General features: G+C 42.0%; 1 protein-coding gene across 5 annotated transcripts in view; it reads left to right on the top strand.

Moving 5' to 3' along the window:
* The window catches only part of LOC119962941 (probable phospholipid-transporting ATPase VD), a 363410-nt gene that overhangs the window by 182514 nt on the left and 159930 nt on the right, over nucleotides 1-20966 (top strand). For all 5 annotated transcript variants that reach the window (XM_038791265.1, XM_038791266.1, XM_038791263.1 and 2 more), the window contains 4 exons: nucleotides 6081-6285; nucleotides 15389-15474; nucleotides 17859-17965; nucleotides 18809-18940. In XM_038791265.1, coding sequence (XP_038647193.1) covers nucleotides 6081-6285; nucleotides 15389-15474; nucleotides 17859-17965; nucleotides 18809-18940 — 530 coding nt within the window. The remainder of the gene's footprint in view (nucleotides 1-6080; nucleotides 6286-15388; nucleotides 15475-17858; nucleotides 17966-18808; nucleotides 18941-20966) is intronic.

The following is a 20966-nucleotide window of genomic DNA, read 5'->3' as shown; positions in this document are numbered from 1 at the left end:
TCTACTCAACCTATTAGGACTAGAATAGAGAATAGCAGGTTCTCTTTAGACCGCCTGGTTCAATTGGACTGCCTGGTTCTCTTTAGACTGTCTAGGTTTCACCCATTCCTTTTCTGCCTCCATGCTCTCAACCTGCAGTATGACCACCTCTCTGTGCAATATATGTGGCTGTCACCTTGCAGATGAGACACAGTGACTCCAGTCGCTTCTCTGGCTTTGAAATGCAGAGCTCAAGTTTCTGCAGCTGGCAGCCCTTCTGCACATGTAGTCGCCTTGGTCACCATTAGTGCCCAGGACTTCCTACATGTTACAGGATACACATTCCACATGACCAAGCTGCTCTGCCATGCCTTGACTTTACTTGAATTAACTTTATTTTCTTTAGTTACTTATATTTCCTTATGTAACTTTCCCTGACTTCCCCTTATTCCTGGTGTTTCCAACTCAAATTCAAGCAGCTACTTCTTTAAAAACTTTATGCTTTTCGAATTTGCAGCTATTTTAAGATACTCCTTTAAGCAGTTTCTTGCCAACCAATGAACTTGCAGTTTTCCTATGATAGCACTGGTCAATTCTTTTTTCGCACTCCGCTCCAAAGCTGAGGTTTGCACATAGGTCCATTTCTGCTCAGCTGCTCCTGTTCCCAATTTAAATAATTCATATGTATACAACACCTCATTTCACCATGCACTGAATTTCCAAGTGAGTCTAATTCACTGTTTATTTTTTAATTCACAGTTCACTCAGTCTCCGTCTCACTCCAGCATATAGTCTCCTGTCCCCTTGTGTACCCCTTACTGACCGTCCGGGTCAGAAAGTCTGTCTCTTTTACAGACCCGCTGAGTGACCAGCTAGTTAGTTTCCTGATGCAGAAATTAACACCACTTGAACCACCTGCTTTCAGGTGATTGACAGATAATTGCCACTCCAGGCAATTCTCTACTTGACAAGCCAGCCTCATTTACATCAGATCTTGATTCTTAATCTGTAGTTAAACTAGGTATATTCAAGACAAACTGTTTCTCAGGACAAATACTCTCCTGTTCCAAAATTGAATTGCTTTCTTCAATCAAAAGACTTAGACAGCTTTTCAGCACACTTTAAAACACAGGAGTTGGCATTCAATGGAACTTTCCACACCTCCCCAAACTAACGACAGCTGAAAAACCATTTTCATAAATACCTTTTATCCCCTTTCATCTTGGTTCTCCATGTCTTCAAACATCCATTTGCAAACTCAGGGTCCCATATATTAAAACCTTTCCTGTTCCTATTTTACCTCCATTTCGGTCAATAAAATTTAAAGTGTCTGCCCCGTTTACTCATGAATCTTCTATGAAATGGAGATATTCTTTTATACATTTGCGACTCCTTCAAAATGCAACAGGTGCGAATCAATTTCAAGACTTCTCAAATGCAAATTTCAAATCTACTCTGTTTACTTGTGAGCTAAGACCCACCATAAGGCTTCATTACAAAATGCAAGACGATAACCCCTTTTGTCTTTCACCCCTTAGATTTTACAGGCAATCTGACTCCAACAATTTAAGATTGGACACTGGACACACAGCTTACCTATACCCTTCACAGAATATATACAGAAACACAATAATAAAAATATATATATGACACCACTCAGTCTGCTAATACAGTGGGATGGAAAATTGGGCTTTAATGTGAGTAGAAAAGTCGTCCATGAACAAACTTTTAGTAGCAGCTTCACATTAACAGCTAGCTCCAGGGTGGCATGTGGCACAGTGGTTAGCACTGCTGCCTACGGTGCTGAGGACCTGGGTTCGATTCCCAGCCCTGGGTCACTGCCCGTGTGGAGTTTGCATATTCTCCCCTTGTTTGCGTGGGTCAAAGATATGCAGGTTAGGTGGATTGGCCACACTAAATTGCCCCTTAATTGGAAAACAAAAATTGGGTACTCCAAATGTTTTTAAAAACAGCTCGCTCCCACAACACAAAAGCTCTACTAGAGACCACTTGTAGAACATAGAACATTACAGCGCAGTACAGGCCCTTCGGCCCTCAATGTTGCGCCGACCTGTGAAACCCCTCTAAAGCCCATCTACACTATTCCCTTATCGTCCATATGTCTATCCAATGACCATTTGAATGCCCTTAGTGTTGGCGAGTCCACTACTGTTGCAGGCAGGGCATTCCACACCCTTACTACTCTCTGAGTAAAGAACCTACCTCTGACATCTGTCCTATATCTATCTTCCCTCAATTTAAAGCTATGTCCCCTCGTGCTAGACATCACCATCCGAGGAAAAAGGCTCTCACTGTCCACCCTATCTAATCCTCTGATCATCTTGTGGAGAAATTCTTCCTGGCATGCCAGAATAAAAGACATGAACATGAGAAAAAAAGAACTGAGGTGCAATACCCCAGCAAGTACAAAGTAGTTCAGTGTTTGAGATCTGAAAAGCAAGTAATTTACCTTCAGAGAATCTTGTCTATCTTGAATCTGTACCAGCCCTTTCTACGAGCAATCCATTCTGTCCTACTCCTCTATTCATTCCCCATTTTCTTGTATTTTTGTCTCCTTCAAATATTTATCCAATTCCACTTGAAGGCTACTATTGAATCTGAATACACTACCCTTTAAAGCAATGCATTCCAAATTCACTCATTGCATCAATATGTTTTTCCAAATCTCGCCCTATTTTGCCAATCATCTTGCCACCTTTAAATATTTATGCACACGCATGCTGTGTCTCTCACTTACATTTGATTTTAAATTGTATCATTTAGCATGTATTATTTACGAACTTGTTTTTAAAGTTCAGTGTTTTTGAACCATGGTTGGCCCGCAATAATGTAGTTAGAACAAACTGTTCTTTGCTATCCGCACACAGGGAGTTCTCAACTTATATTTAATTTTCTTTTGAGAAACACAGCAAACGAGCCACAGAAAATCTTGCAAAAAGTATTGAGGGCTAGAGTATGCTGCCTGAATGAATGTTTGACAGATCAGACAGCCTGCAACTCCTGATGACAATGGATCACTTTCGCCCAATGATTTTATGGGATGAGAGCAACTTCACATAATGTTTGAGTGCAGCATTAGAGGGGACAGCCTGGCTTGGATCAGCTCTTTGCAATGCATGTATATGTGACACAGGAATTTGGAATACATGCTAGGAAACATCAGATTTTACAGACAGCACCCCTTTCCCCGGCTGTGACAGACAGTGCAAAGGGGAACTGAACACCTGTTTATTAATGCTAAGAGTGGACTATTGTTGTGATACACAGACAAAATCAACAGAAATTGGGAGAGAGTTTCGCCCACACACGCATTGCGTGTAGACACCATTAGAGTTTGGATAAGGTCAAATTAGGTTGTTCGCAACTACATAGTTGCTATACTTTGAAAGAGCCCACTGATGTCGTAGGCCCTAGCTATAGTCAACAGCCGCAATAGATGAAACATTTTTGTAATAAAATATAGTGTGCAAGGATCGCTTTGTTTTTTCACAGTTTGTCATTAATATTTTAATATATTTCCGACTGGTCAAGATTGCCATGCCGGATTTGACAGCAAACTCTTTCTTTTTAATGAGCTCATTATGTATATGTAGCTAGATTTCTCTATACCTCGAACAAAGCATCTATCTTTTAAATTTGAAATGTAACTGCAAGTTGTGCGATCCCATGCCATACCACCTTTAAATCTATTTATTTTGGTTGGTTCCACCAGTGTTTACACAAGACACAAGTGATTAATCAATGTGCACAGAATTGGTGTGCAATGTATTGTGGGAGGGATGTGTGACAAAAATATACATACATTTGGGATACATTTGTGAATAGGACAATTGAAGGTCAGCATTTCTGACCATCATAAAAAGAAGCAGGTTGACAACTTTGGGTAATGGAATGTTTACATGCAAAGTAACTTCTTCTCGGTCCTGACAATCTTGGTCAGCGAACAATTTACTTTAATCTTCACTTCCAATTGATTAGAATCACAGAGAAAATAATGCCAGGTGTCATTATGTTACATAGAACATAGAACATAGAATGATACAGCGCAGTACAGGCCCTTCGGCCCTCGATGTTGCACCGACATGGAAAAAATCTAAAGGCCATCTAACCTACACTATGCCCTTATCATCCATATGCTTATCCAATAAATTTTTAAATGCCCTCAATGTTGGCGTGTTCACTACTGTTGCAGGTAGGGCATTCCACGGCCTCACCACTCTTTGCGTAAAAAACCCACCTCTGACCTCTGTCCGATATCTATTACCCCTCAATTTAAGGCTATGTCCCCTCGTGCTAGCCACCTCCATCCGCGGGAGAAGGCTCTCGCTGTCCACCCTATCTAACCCTCTGATCATTTTGTATGCCTCTATTAAGTCACCTCTTAACCTTCTTCTCTCTAACGAAAACAACCTCAAGTCCATCAGCCTTTCCTCATAAGATTTTCCCTCCATACCAGGCAACATCCTGGTAAATCTCCTCTGCACCCGTTCCAAAGCTTCCACGTCCTTCCTATAATGAGGCGACCAGAACTGTACGCAATACTCCAAATGTGGCCGTACCAGAGTTTTGTACAGCTGCAACATGACCTCATGGCTCCGGAACTCAATCCCTCTACCAATAACGGCCAACACACCATAGGCCTTCTTCACAACCCTATCAACCTGGGTGGCAACTTTCAGGGATCTATGTACATGGACACCGAGATCCCTCTGCTCATCCACACTGCCAAGAATTTTACCATTAGCCAAATATTCCGCATTTCTGTTATTCTTTCCAAAGTGAATCACCTCACACTTCTCCACATTAAACTCCATTTGCCACCTCTCAGCCCAGCTCTGCAGCTTATCTATGTCCCTCTGTAACCTGCAACATCCTTCCGCACTGTCTACAACTCCACCGACTTTAGTGTCGTCTGCAAATTTACTCACCCATCCTTCTGCGCCCTCCTCTAGGTCATTTATAAAAATGACAAACAGCAACGGCCCCAGAACAGATCCTTGTGGTACGCCACTCGTTACGTTACAAGTTGCTTCTTTTATTATTAAAGTTGTCTGCATGGGCAGCACGGTGGCGCAGTGGTTAGCACTGCAGCCTCATGGCGTCTAGGTCCCAGGTTCGATCCCGGCTCTGGGTCACTGTCCGTGTGGCGTTTGCACGTTCTCCCTGCGTTTGCGTGGGTTTCACCCCCACAACCCAAAGATGTGCAGGGTAGGTGGATTGGCCACGCTAAATTGACCCTTAATTGGAAAAAATTAATTGGGTACTCTAAATTTATTTAAAAAAATAAAAGTTGTCTGCTTCCAGATAGAACTTCGGATTCAGTTTAATTTTGTGCACTATTAGTTATGCTGAATATTTCATAAAACACTGTCTCAGCTCAATTCTGGGCACCACATTTTAGCAAGGATGTGAAGGTATTAGAGATGATAGAGAAAAGTTTTATGAAAATGATGAGGGAACATCAGTTAAATGGATAAATTGGCGAACCTGGGGTTTCTCCTCCGAAAAAAAGGTCGAGAGGAGATTTCATGGAGATGTTCAAAATCATGAAGAATCAAAACAGTGTAGATAAAAGGAAACCCTTCCCATTGGTGGATGGGCTGAGAATCAGACTACACTAATATAAGGCAAAAGAACCAACAGGGACATGAGAAATCTTTTTACACAAGTGGTTAGGATTTGGAATGTATTGCCTGACAGTGTGGTAGAGACCAGTGTAATTGTGGCTTTCAAAAGGAAATTGGATAAGCACCTGAAGAGAAAATATTTGCAGGGCTACAGGGAAAGGCAAGGGGGTGGGATTAGCTTAGCTGTACTTCGAGCCAGCATGGACACAATGGGCCCAGTGACCACCTCCTGTGCCCCTGCCACTCTATGATCTTTAATTGTCACCTGGAGTTATTTGAAGAGTGATTCACCCATTTGTTTTCACTGATATTGATGTATCCCCTTTTGGCGCTGTCAAAATATGATTTAAGATGATAGAATAAAATGGAATATCACAAATGAAAATTGTTACTTTAATTCAAATCCAGGGAGCTCTTCTTTGTTGTTGAGATGCTGTTGTATTTTCGTTCCAGACGCCACAAAAAGTACCTTGCGAAATGGTGGAAGGAAGTTTATGTGGGGGATTTCATCCGGTTATCGTGCAATGAGATCATCCCTGCAGATATGGTGCTACTGTACTCCACTGATGTTGATGGGATCTGCCACATTGAAACCTCCAATCTGGACGGGGAAACAAACCTGAAGCAGAGGCACGTTGTTAAGGGATTCACAGAGCTGGTGAGATACTTTTAGGGACAAAATGCTGTAATTCCATAATTCCCACTGAGGACCCAAGCTCGAATCCCGGCCTTGGGTCACTGTCCGTGTGGAGCTTACGCGTTCTCCCCGTGTTTGCGTGGGTTTCACCACCGCAACCCAAAGATGTGCAAGTTAGGTGGATTGGCCATGCTAAATTGGAAAACAAAAATTGGATACTCTAAATTTATAAAAATAAAAAAAAAATTTATAAATTCCATAATTCCTGCATATACTGCTACTGTAGTTGTTCAAGCATAACCACCAAATGTTTTGTGAGTATCTGTTGTTATAATCAGGTTAGGACGGGTTGAATGATGCCTTCTTTTTCCCCATCCTTGTTTGACCACACAGTTTTATTTAAAAATGGATATAGTTGCCAATTCCATGACTGTCCAACTGCCTACGTGCTGTGACCATATGAGACACCACCAGACAAGTTTTGTTAAGATTTTTTTATAAAGATAGTTTTTATTGTATCTAATCTGGTCGAAGTAAAATAACAAAAACAAAAACCCCACTGTTTTCATACATGCACACATAGGACACAAAGAGATTACATTACAACTTGGCAAGGATGAAGTCCTCCTGAACTAAGTAGTTTAGAGTGCAATAACATTAAAGCAGCATGGATCTTGTAGGTTGTGGACTTGGCTTTCTTCAGACTTTGGTGGTCCTGCTACACCTGGGTAATAAAAGTCAGCAGACAGAGTTCAAAGCATGCTAGTTGGACGGCGAGACAGGCGGAGAGAGACAGACAGACAAGGAACTCTGAGTCTTGTTGCTTTTGCTTTACTGTTACTTGTCCTGTTATGCAGAGCAAATAGGTGCTCAAACACAAAGGGTTGGCTTGTCACATGATATCCTAGAAGTATAGAAAGTAAGAGTAGTAGGACACTCGGCCCTCAAGCCTGCTCTGTCAGTCAGATGGATCATCGCTAATCTTGTACCTCAACACCATTTTGCTATTCTATTCCCATATCCCGTGACATCTTTAATATCTCTACCTTGAATTTACTCAATGACTGAAACTCCACAGCTTTCTGGGTAGAGAATTCTAAAGATTCACCACCCTTTGAGTGAAGGAAAATCTTCTGATTTCAGTCCTAAATGACCTATGTCTTACTCTGAGACAAAAGATTTATAGGTGAGGTTACGGTAATAGGGTGGGGGAGTGGGCCTAGGTGGGGCACTCTTTCAGAAGGTCAGTGCAGATTTGATGGGCCAAAGTGGCCTCCTGCATTGTAGGGATTCCATCATTCTAGTTCCCACCTCCCCTAGCCGGGAAACATCCTGCATCTATCATCTTGCTCCCTGTAAGAAATTTGAACGTTTTAATGAGATCACCTCACTTTCTTCTGAACTCTGAATTATAGGCTTGGTTTGCTCAATTTCTCCTCATAGGACAATCCTGTCATCCCAGGAATCAGTTTGATGAACCTTTGTTGTACTACCTCCATGGCAAGTATATCCTTCCTTGGGAAGGTAGGCCAAAATTGTACACAGTCCTCATGCTGTGGTCTCAACGAGGTTCTAGACAATTGCAGCAAGACTTCTTTACTCCTGTATTCAAAGCATTTTGCAGTAAATGCCAACAGCCCCTTTGCCTTCTTAATTGTTTGCTAAACCTGCATGTTAGCATTTAGTGACTTGTGAACAAGGATACCCAGGTCCATTTGGACATCAATGCTTCCCAATTTCTTATCATTTAAGATATACTCCGCATTTCTGTTTTCCTATCTGTAAGGATCTTTCCTGTTTATTCCCTTATTTCTCCTTTTATTTTGTCATCATTTTGGTCCATGGTTGATTAATGAACATGTACCTTAAGTAAAGCAGCAGAAAGAATGGGGAATTCAGAAGTTACCAGAGAGAACATTCTGCTAATCTCCGCTAGGTTTAACAGCAGCTTCAGACTTGTTGGCACCAGAGTGGTCCGTTATCCTGACGGCAGTTTACATCCCACCCCATGCAAACGTGAAAATCGCACTGGACGACATATTCACCACCACAAATAGCCTTGAAACGAAACATGCTGAGGCCTTGTTCATTGTAGCTGGAGACTTCAATCAGACCAAGCTGAAGAGCATACTACCAAATTACTACCAACACGTCACCTGTTCCACCAGAGGCCTAAACATCCTGGACCACTGCTACACAAATATCAAACATGCCTACCACTCTATTGGCAAATCTGACCGCAAGGCTGTTCTCCTGTTCCCGGCCTATAAGCAAAAACTGAAGTTGGAGAATCTGCCAAAGAAAGTTGTGCATTGTTGGTCTGAGGAATCGGATGATCTCCTACTGGACTGCTTAGAGTCAGTGGACTGGTCAGTATTTAAAAAAACTCTGCGACCAGCCTGAACGAGTACGCCACTACAGTAACCGACTTCATTAGTAAGTGTGTAGAAGACTGTGTGCCAAAGAAACAAATCCACGTGTTTCCCAACTGGAAATCCTGGATGAACAGGGATATCCACTGCTTGCTGAAGTCTAGGTCTGAGGCCTTCAAGTCAGGCGACCCTGACCTATACAAGAAAGCCAGATATGATCTAAGGAGATCCATCAAAGATGCCAAAAGACAGTACCAGACCAAGCTCGAGTCCCAGGCTAGCCACACAGACCCCCGCCGACTATGACACGGTCTGCAAGACAGAACGGGCTACAAGGTGAAGGCATGTAGAATCACCGGCTCCAATGCACCCCTCCCTGATGAGCTCAAGGCATTCTATGCACGTTTTGAACAACAGGTCAGCGAGAGCAAGTCCTCCACCCCAGAAGCCTTGGATGAATTTGTATCTGAGATCACCATTGCAGATGTCAGAGCAGCCTTCTCGAAGGTCAACCCTCGGAAAGTCACTGGCCCGGATCAGGTACCCGGACGGGCACTCAGGTCTTGCACGGATCAGCTGGCGGGGGTATTTGCAGACATCCTCAACCTCCCTTTACAACAATCTGAGATCCCTATCTGCTTCAAGAAGACGAGCATCATCCCTGTACCAAAAAAAAAGCCAAGCAGCGTGCCTTAATGAATATCGTCCAGCGGCTCTGACACCCATAATTATGAAGTGCTTCGAAAGGTTAGTCATGGCACAAATCAACCCTAGCCTCCTGGATTGCCTTGATCCAGTTGATACAGTTCGCCTACCGCTGCAACAGGTCCACAGCAGACGGCATCTCCATGGCCCTACACTCTACCCTGGAACACCTAGATAACAAAGATGCCAGACTCTTATTTATCGACTGCAGCTCAGCCTTCAACACCATCATTCCATCGGAACTCATCTCCAAACTCCATGGCCTTGGCCTCGGCTCCTCCCTCTGCGACAGGATCCTGAACTTCCTAACCCAAAGGCCACAATCAGTAAAGATAGGCAACAACACTTCCTCCACGATCATCCTCAACACCGGTGCCCCACAAGGCTGTGTCCTCAGCCCCCTACTATACTCTTTGTACACCTATGACTGTGTGGCCAAATTCCCCTCCCAACTCGATTTTCAAATTTGCTGATGACTCCACAGTAGTGAGTTGGATTTCAAACAATGACGAGACAGCATCCAGGAATGAGATAGAGAATTTGGTAAACTGATGCAACGACAATAATCTCTTCGTCAATGTCAACAAAACGGTAGGAGATTGTCTTCGACTTCAGGAAGCGTTGTGGAGAACATGCCCCTGCCTACATCAATGGGAACAAAGTAGAAATATTCAAGAGCTTCACGTTTTTAGGTGTCCAGATCACCAACAACCTGTCCTGCCCCCCATGCCGACACGATAGTTAGGAAAGCCCACCAACGACTCTACTTTCTCAGAAGACTAAGGAAATTTGGCATGTCATCTACGACTCTCAACAACTTCTACAGATGCACCATAGAAAGCATTCTTTCTGGTTGTATAACAGCTTGGTATGGATCCTGCTCTGCCCAAGACCGCAGGAAATTACAAAAGGTCGTGAATGTAGCCCAATCCATCACGCAAACCAGCCTCCCATCCATTGACTCTGTCTACAATTCCCGCTGTCTCAGAACGGCAGCCAGCATAATTTCTTAATTTTTAAAAATAAATTTAGAGTACCCAATACTTTTTTCCAATTAAGGGGCAATTTAGCATGGCCAATCCACCTACCATGCACATCTTTGGGTTGTGGGGGTGAAACCCACGCAGACACGGGGAGAATGTGCAAACTCCACACGGACAGTGACCCAGGGCCGGGATTTGAACCCGGGTCCTCAGCGCTATAGGCAGCAATGCTAACCACTGTGCCACCGTGCTGCCCCAGCCAGCATAATTAAGGACCCCACGAAACCCAAACATACTCTCTTCCACCTTCTTCCGTCAGAACAAAGATACCAAAGTTTGAGGTCATGTACCAACCGACTCAAGAACAGCTTCTTCCCTACTGTATCAGACTTTTGAATGGACCTACCTCGTGTTAAGTTGATCTTCTCTCTACACCTTGCTATAACTGTAACATTTTATTCTGCAGTCTCTCTTTTCTTCCCTATGTACAGTATGCATTGTTTGTACAGCATGCAAGAAACAATACTTTTCACTGTATAGTAATACATGTGACGATAATAAATCAAATCAAATCAAGAGAGAGAGACGGGCTGGGATGCTGTCTGATTGATTGTTTGGGAGCAGATGGCGATAGTCTGTCCCGTTGCAGGAAGTGGTTGGATTCTGTCCCAGGGGGATGGTTCTCCGAGACCTGAAGGTTTCAGTTTGACTCCTGGACACACAGGCAAGGACGTACTTTCTCGCTCTCTCCAGAAAGACTGAGTGCTGTATTCCGCCCCCCCCCCCCCCCCCCCCAAAAACGGCGTGTCGCATTTTGCGACAGGCCGCTCGGAGAATCGCCGCTCCGGTCGAGCGCTGATTCTCTGCCCGGATGGGCCGAGCGGCCTGCCTAATACGACCGGTTCACGCCGGTGCCAACCACACCTGGTCGCTGCCGGCGTGAACGGCGTGCGAACGCTGCATGTGGGGCCTGTGGGGGGGCCGGAGGGAGAATCGAGCACCAGGGGGGTGCTCAGGAGGGGTCTGGCCCGCGATCGGTGCCCACTGATCGTCGGGCCGGTGTCTCTGAAAGACGCACTCTTTTCCCTCCGCCGCCACGCAAGATCAATCCTCCATGTCTTGCGGGGCAGCGGAGGGGAGGATGGCAACCGCGCATGCCCTCGATATTTTTCTAATAATTATTGGTGAATTCGCTTGTGTTGTGACTGGGTCAAGTTGGGCTGGAATTGACCACACACTAGTCCAGGCTGTTGTAATATACCAAAGTGAATAACTTCATATTTTTCCAAATTATATTCCATCTGCTATGTACCTGCCCACTCACCTCACCTGTCTACATCCCCTTGAAGCCCATTTGCATCCTCTTAACAACTCACATTACACCTAGTCTTGTCATCAGTAAACTTGGAAATATTACATTTGGTCTCCACATCCAAATTATTGATATTGATTGTGACTAGCTGGGGCCCAAACACTGATGTTTGCAATACCCCAATAACCGCAGCCTGCCAACCTGAGAATAGCCTATTTATTCCCACTCTTTCTGCCCATTAGCCACTTCTCAACCCATGCCAATATATTACTTCCAATCCCATATGTTTTAATATTGCATACTGAGCTTCTAAGTGGGACCTTATTGAAAGCCTTCTGAAAATCCAAACACATCACAGAAGGTTCTCCCTGGACTATTGTTAGTTATACCCTCAAGCAACTCTTAAGTTTGTCAAATACAATTTCCCTTTCATAAATACATGTTGACTGTGCCTAATCCTATCATTATTTTCTAAGTGATAGGTTGCCAAATTCTTGATAATAGATGCTGGCATGTTCTTCATGGCTGATGAGTGAGGTTACATTTGCTACCTTCCAATCTGCAGGAATTGTTTCAGAATCTATAGAATTTTAGAAGTTGACTGCCAACACATCCACTACCTCTACAACCACTCTTTCAACACTCTGGGATGTAGATCAACAGGTCCATGGGTTTTATCAACTTTCAGTCCCATCAATTTCGCCAGTACTAATTTCTTTCAGTTCCTCATTTTCATTAGTCTCTTGGTTCTCTGCATTCCTGGGAGGTTTGTGTATCTTCCTCTGAAGATATTAATTCTCCCTCTGTGTACCCAAACAGTCACAGGAATGTGGTGGCTAGGAGCTTTTCACAGTAACTTCATTGCTGTGTTAATGTAAACCTACTTGTGACAATTAAGATTATTTTTTAAAATAGACCAAACGTATTATAAGCTCCTCAGTTGTAGTGACCCATAGTCCATTTTTATGTTTCTCGTCAGTTTACTATCATATTATGTTTTCTTTCACTTGATCAGTTTCTTGGTCATCCTTTGCTGAATTCTAAAATGCATCTAAATCTCAGGCTTACTACTTCAAAAAGAATGTTATAAACCTCATCCTTTGATTGAATGCAGTCTTCTTGTTAGCTACGGTTGGATTATCTTTCCTGCTGGGGTTTTATGCCTGAAAGGAAAGTAGCTTTGTAGTAAACCATATATTAATTCTAAAAATTTTAGCCATTTCTAATCTACTGCCCTAATTTTTAATGTAGTTTCTCAATGTAACATAGCCAGTTCACCCCTCATACCTTTGTAGATACCTTTCTTTAGATTTAAGACTGTAGTTTTGGATTGGAATATATTGCTTTCAAACGTAATGTAAAATTCTATTGTATTATGGTCACTCTTCTCAGAGGATCCTTTACAACAAGAGTATTAATTAGCCCTTTCTCATTGCACAATCCCGAATCTAAAATAACCGATTCTTTAGTTGGTTTCTCAACATGCTATTCTAGAAAGCCAACTCGTATATGTTCCAGAAATCTGTCCTCCATAGTACCCATGCTATGTATTAGGTTTACCAAGTCTATACATAATTTGACGTCCCCAAGATTACTGTATTACCCATGTTATATGCACCTTAATTTCCTGATTTATTCCATGCTTTGCATTACCACTACTGTTTGGTCTATAAACAACTCCTACTGATGGTTGCTACCTCTTGCTATTCCTTAGCTCCAATCAAACTAATTATACATTTTGATCGACTGATTTAAGATTGTTTTTCACTAATGTATTGATCTCGCCCATTGTCAACAATGCTACCCCACCTTCTTTTCCTTTTTGCCATGGTCAGCTTGCTCATCCGCCCATCCATAAAAGCTGCAAGTACCTCAAAATTATTGGATCATTGCAAAGGCTGTGGCTCCTCCAATTCTACCTCCTTGATCCCCATACCTGCCTCATTTGCAGTCACACCCTCCTGCCCTGACCATGGAGTAAATCAAACAATTCTATCCAAAGACCATAAAACACAAGAGCAGAATTAGGCCACTCGGCTTATTGGGTTTGTTCTGCCATTCAATCATGGCTGATATTTTTCTCATCCCCATTCTCCTGTCTTCTCCTCATAACCCCTGATCCTCTTATTAATAAAGAACCTATCTACCTCCGTCTTAAAGACACTCAATGATTTGGCCTCCACAGATTCACCACCCTCTGACTGAAGAAATTCCTTCTCATCTCTGTTTTAAAGGATCGTCCCTTTAGTCTGAGATGGTGTCCTCTGGTTCTAGATTTTCCTACAAGTGGAAATATCCTCTCCATGTCCACTCTATCCTGGCCTCACAGTACCCTGTAAGTTTCAGTAAGTACACCCCTCATCCTTCTAAATTCCAACGAATACAGACCCAGAGTTCTCAACCGTTCTTCATACGACAAGCTCTTCATTCCAGGGATCATTATTGTGAACCTCCTCTGGACCCTTTCCAAGGCCAGCATGTCCTTCCTCAGATACGGGCCCCAAAACTGCTCACAATACTCCAAATGGGGTCTAACCAGAGCCTTGTACAGCCTCAGATGTACATCCCTGGTCTTGTATTCTACCCTATCGACATGAATGCTAACATTGCATTTGCCTTCCTAACTGCTGACTGAACCTGCATGTTAAACTAAGGAGTGGGACTGCCTCCTGGAACAAAATGCCCAGGTAACTTAACCCCTCCTTGATGTGTTGCAGTATCTTCAGATTATGGTCATGGCCAGTGAATTCAATTATGTTGATTCGTTCACCGTTGGAATTGCTCTCTATCAGGTTCCCATTAACCAAGTGAGAATATCTAATGGGTTGTCTCCACCCAATTGTGAACCCACATGATTGTCTGGATGCTTCGCTGATGGGATAAAAGGTGGTCCCCATTTATCTATTCCAAGGCAGTTTGTTCCTATTGTGGCTTTGCAGACAGGTTGAATTATTTCAATAGACTTGGTCGGACGCCCCCCACCAGAACATCCCTAGATGCATCCACGCCGAGGTCCCGCCGGGTAAGAGCAGGTGTGAACGGCGGCGGCGGGACTCGGCTTTTTTAGCGTGGCCCATCCCGGGCCGGGAATCGCCTGGGAAGGGGGGGGCACCGTAGAGCGGCCCCATACCGATTCTCTGGTGCGCGGCGACGGGGCGGCGTGGCGTCATTCGCGCCGGTCCCGGCGATTCTCCAGCTGGGCCCTGGCATGAGAGAATCCCACCCTCAATATTTACTATTGGGAATATGCATTTTAGTTTCAGTACATGGGCTTATGATGATAGTTCACCGCTAACCAACGAGAAGATTTTAAAAATATCTCCTTATTGATTGCATTTTGATTAATAGGAGTAAATTCCATGATCTTGCATTCCTTGAAGGAGGCGACAGGTGCAGGGAGCACCACTCGCAGTGTAGCCCTATCTCTTATCTGTGTTCTTTTTGAGCATAAATGTCCCAAGGGATTGTGGAACTGACCTTATCATTATACTTTATGTTTTCCCAATTATCTTTCTGCACTCCCAGTACTCATAGGAGAAGGTATATCATAAAGGAGAATGATTAGACTTGCCCAACTCCCCCTTTAGAAATTGTTGAAATAATATTAATGCAATCTATTATGTTGTAATTGCTATACTCGTGCACATTTTAGTGACCATTTCTTGATGATTAAGTACAGTACAAAGCCAAAGATCAGAGGTTTTCTGACGTCCTGCGAATGATGTAAACTAAATAATTTGCTTTTTGCACAGGACTGGCAAGCTGATCCTGAGAGATTCACCAGCAGAATAGAATGTGAAAAGCCGAACAATGATCTAACCAAGTTCAAAGGATACATGTAAGTGCTCAATGGTTCCCAACTAACCAAGCAAAAGTTTAAGATGCAGGTTTTCAGTGTTGGGAAATATATATCAAAGAAGGTTGTTGTGTAACCCAGGTGTCTTCAATCATGCATACACCAAGACCGCCACCTTCCAACTATAAAATATTACCAATCCTCTGCATCTTTCTTTCACTGCACTGAGTTCTTCATTCATGCCTTTGTTTCTAATTTTCCAATGTATTTTTTGCTGGCTTCCTGAAGTGTACGCTGTTTAACCAGCAACTTAATTGAAAACCTTGCCACCTGCATCTTGTCCCATACTAAATTTGATAACTGACAACATCCATCTCCCAGATCTTGATTGCCTTCCATTTCTTAGTGCCTTGACTCTAAAATTGGTAAGTTTGTCAAACTCTCCCCAACTGCTTTACTGTATTGTGACTCTCTTCAGACTCTACCACTGGCGATAGAGCCCTGGTATTATGAAATTCTCTGCTTGCTATATCTCTCTCCACTTTGAAAAATTATTTCACACTTCACTGCCCCCTCTCAGCTCTGCCCCACCCCCTTTGTGAAGTCCTTAGGATGTTTTGCTACCTAACAGCTCATAAAAATGTAAATTTGTGTTTCTGACCTCATAACTTCTGATTCTTCCTCCAACACCTCAAGAATTTACCCTTAATTATTTAGAAAATGTTTCACCTATTGAAAATAGTTGGGAGCCACTAATTTACTGAGGGAGATCAGAATGTGTGACTTCAAAAAGTTGATTTTAAGTTGAATGTTAACTGTAGATTAATGTGATACAGCTATCTGTTTTGAACATATAAATTAGGAGCAGGAGGAAGCTCTATGTTCCTTAAGCCTGCTCCACCATTCAGGAAAATCATGGCTGATCTGATTGTGGCCCCAGTTCCACATTGCCACCTACCTCCTTGTTAGTCAATAGTCTATGTACCTCTGATTTAAAAATATTCAATGGCCCTGACTCCACCTCTCTGAGAGAAAATAATTCTCCTCATCTCCATCTTAAATTGGCGACCCCTTATTTTAAAACTGTGTCCCCTAGTTTTGGTTTTTCCCACAAGGGGAAATCTTTCAGCATCCACTCCGTCAAGTCCCCTCAGGATTTTATATGTTTCAACAAGATTACCTCTCATTCTCCTAGACTTCAATGGATACAACCTAGCCTGTCCATGTAACACATTTATATCCTTTCCTAAATAATTCCTCCCGCCAAAGTGGGCAAATTCACATTTTCCCACATTATGCCCCATCTGCCGAATTTTCTGCCACTCACTTAACCTATCTATATTCCTTTCCAGACTGCTTATGTACTCTACTTTCCTATCTATCTTTGCTATGATTGGTAAAATTAATATTTAACATTTGGTCCCCTCATCCAAGTAATTGATGGAAATTGTAAATAGTTGATGCCTGTGGCATTCCATTTAATCCTCTATGAAGGTTAATTTATTATCCCCTACACCATGAGCTCTTATTTTGCATAGTAACCTTTCATGTGGCACCCTGTCAAATGCCTTCTGGAAATCTAAGTGCAGTACACCCACAGGTTCCCCTTTACCTTTTTTGCTTGTTATTTTCTCAGGCAACTGCAATAAAGTAATCAAACATGATTTCCCTTTCACAAAACGATGCTGACTCTGCCAGATTGCATTGAGATCTTCTAATTTCTCTGCTATAACTTCCTTTGGTATGGCTTTCCCCCCCATCATGATACTACCTTTAACTTCCTTTGTTAATTATTGATGGTGTATCCTTCCCTAAGAGTCTTTCTTTCTTTCTCACTGGAAAGCATCTTTTCTGAGTACTCTGAAACATTTCCTTAAATGTCTGCCATTGCATCTCTATTGACTTATCTCTTCCAAAATTCCCAGTTAACTTTAGCCAGCTCTCATAATTGGCCTTATTTAAGTTTAAAAGACTAGTCATGGATCCAATCTTGTTTTACTCCAATTTAATGTGAAATTAAATCATATCATGATCACTGTCAACTAGGGATGCCTTCACTGAGTTCCTAAACCACCATCTGGAGGTTCCCCTCCAAGTCACTCACTATCCTGACGTGGAAATATATCACCATTCCTTAACATTCTGGAACACCCTCCCTAACAGAACAGTGGGTGTACCTAAACCTCAGGGACTGCAGCACTTCAAGAAAGCAACTCACCATCACCTTCTGCAGGACGACTGGGATGGGCAATAAATGCTGTCTTAACCAGAGACGCCCGCATCCCATAAATCAATTTTTAAAAATGCTTTCTCAAACTGTTTCTGTGAAATGCACCTTAATGAATATTTTGAAGAATAAGAAGCACGCTGATTGCTTTTCCTTCATTAATGACCAGTTTTCCTAAAAATTGCTGTTTTGTGTGCAGGGTGCATCAGAATAAAGACCGGGTTGGTCTCGGTAAAGAAAATCTTTTGCTTCGAGGTTGTACCATAAGGAACACTGAGGCTGTTGTTGGAATTGTTGTTTATGCAGGTTGGTGTTCAAAATGAACCATCATTTGGAACAACATAGTATGGCAAGTTTGCATATTTGTGACATTCTTTTTGAATGCAAGTGTTTCACATTGTGGCACCATAAAAATTAAAATTTGTTAAATAGCATTACTGATGGTTTAAAAAACCTAAGGTGGCTCCATAAGAACATTTCAGCCAGTGACTCTTATCATCTGGTCTTCCAGTCTATCTGGTTTCTGAATGTGCTGGCTATTGTTTGGTTCTGAAAAGTTTTATCGGAAGCTCTTATTTATTAGTTCACCTTCATTGTTCCTTTTCGAATGTGAAATTAATGCTTAATTTGAACACTCTCATAATTTTGTCTCTTTTATTTTGAACGGTGTCCTTTGATGACACCTCAGTTGCATTCAACTGGGCTGATTTAATAATTCTGATCAGTTTGAAGGAGTTAATATCAACATCAGTCAATTCATGCAGTTTTTGTGTTAATGACAATTAGTGATATAATTTCACTTCCCATTTATTGTTACTCTTAGTGATCAAAGTACTCTTTCTCTGTATCTACAGCACCTTTATTCAGATGGTAGTTCAAAATTAAAAGTGCAATCAGAATAATGTCAAAGATTATGACCATAATGTAAGAGGTGTTATGAACTAGTAACAATATAAACAGCATCTGGCTGCGAGTGCTGATTTAGGCACTAGGAATAATTTAGTTGACTAAAGGAGTCCAGTTTCCTATTCCTATTTCTGTTTATGTTATTTATTTCTAGTATTTAAAGAAAACACTCATTTTTCCAGTTTAATTTAACAATAACATTGGATTTTCAGTTGATCTTTCATTATTTTTATCCTAAACTAGGACATGAAACCAAAGCAATGATGAATAACAGTGGCCCTCGCTACAAGCGCAGCAAGCTAGAAAGGAAGCTTAATACAGATGTTCTTTGGTGTGTGGTCCTACTATTGGTGATGTGCCTGATCGGAGCATTTGGTAAGTGACCAAAATAAGAAAAAAATTTGGAGAGACTGTACACGGGGTTAGGATCAGCTTTATGTATGAAAAGTTGCACAACAATCCCTTATCGATATGAAAATACATATTCTTGTTGAAGCCTCAAGTACAAATTCACCGTAAACATTTAATTAGTTTGTGTCATAATTTGAATGGTACTATCTTGGATGTTATCCTTGGACAAATTCCTTTTAATATAGAATGTTTTTATTCTAATAAGTACTTTAGATTTAAGCTATCAAATCCCCATTGTATTTGAAAAGAGAAAATCCATGGATGGATTTTAAAATTGATCTGTTACAGAATGGGGAACCATTCTGGAAAATATAGCGCCATGAACCATGGTGAAGTTGAAAGATGATTAGGCTGATAGGAGTGCAGGACATACTACAAGTGGGTAGAGTTCTAGATCATATGCCAAGAAGACATCAAAGAAAACATATATACCTATACCATTCTAACTACTTTATATATTTAAAAAAATATAATGGACTGAAGCCATGACTGGCTAGACTCACAAAGGGAATTTCTAGCCTTCAGAAAGCCACAGCAATTTTGGCATCTCTAAAGAATCGCTAATGCCTCCTGTGACTTCAGAATTCAAATTCCAGGAGAATGCGCAAAGACCCTTTACATTTCACATGTTACATGACATCCCCATCCCTCAAGCTGCTAGAAACTGTAATGTTGCCTTGTGAAGCTAAAAGAGGCAATCTGCCCAATTTCCATCAACAAAACAGCAGAAGAACCGTAGCCGTTTCCAGGTTTAAATTGCCTGACCCTCATATACACTGTTTATGCTGTATGTCTGAACTTCTGCACCAGTGCTAACTATAAGACTAATTCACCTCCAAGTTTTTCTCCCATTGTGAAGTCAGTGGAAAAGTGGATCACCGAGCGTCAGCTTTAGCCTGTTAACATCTCTGAATTTGAATTTGAATCCATTGGAATTTGAATTTTGGATTCTAGACTCACATCAAGCAATATTTCTTATTTTGTCTGTGGTCTTTGACCTGTTCCTCTTTCATTTATACCATTTTATTGCGTGATTATCAGAAGCTGTGTAACGATGTACCCTTCCGCATCTGAGCGTGTGTAAAATAAACTCACCCTGTGATTTTCTCAAGTTTGCTGAAAGGTTATTAATAGAGGATTGGGTCACTCCAAAATTGAGGGGTTGGGGAAAATATAGCGCCATGAAATCAAAAATCAAAAACACCTTTCTGTTTACCGATGGGTGCTGAAGGGGAGAAATCAGGCATGTTTTAAATTAAATCCCCCTCCTGTGCGTAACAGAAATTGGGAGCTCAAGTCAGTAAGAACCCAATTAGAATTTGACCAGGGTCCAAATTAAGAGGCAAGCCAAATCTGATATAAAAGAATGAATTGGAAGCTAAGAGGAAAGCTCTCTGGATGGAACCACAGCAAATTCCGTTTCCCTAACATTAAGAAAATGATAACGTTCGTGCCCAGATGTTTGTGCAGCAAGAGAATTTAAATGGTAAGGGTTTTGGCGGCCCTTCGCACAGAACAACTGAAAGCTGTAGCTAGGGAGGTACAGTTAAAATTACCCAGCAAAATCAAAAGAAGTGAACTGATATAGTCATTGGTAGAGCATTTGGATCACACATTACCAGTAGAGTAGTTAGATATAGAACTCAATCATGACTCCGATTCACCTACCCTGGCCAATTCTGAGCTGGAAAAGCTTAAACTACAACTAGAATTTCAGGATGGAAAGAAAGAGAGAAAGGGAATGTCAGGAAAGAGAGAGAGCAAGGAAACAAGAGGGGAAAGAAGAAGGAGGGAAGTATAGGAAAGGGTAAGAAAATTTCAGCTGTGAAAACTGGGTGTGGAACTGTTGCTAGTTCTGGTGAGTGTGATTTACACTCAATTGGCTCTGTTTTAGTACCTTGCTCTAGAGTCGCCAGGTATCTTTATGATACCACCACGAGGTTCAAGTTCAAGTGCTGATCAATAACTCGGTGCACCAATTAGTAAGGTT

Source organism: Scyliorhinus canicula, chromosome 3 (genome assembly GCF_902713615.1).
Source record: "Scyliorhinus canicula chromosome 3, sScyCan1.1, whole genome shotgun sequence".
Taxonomy (NCBI): Eukaryota; Metazoa; Chordata; class Chondrichthyes; order Carcharhiniformes; family Scyliorhinidae; genus Scyliorhinus; species Scyliorhinus canicula.
The sequence above is the reverse complement of the archived record's forward strand: the minus strand, read 5'-3'. Positions and strand labels throughout refer to the sequence as shown.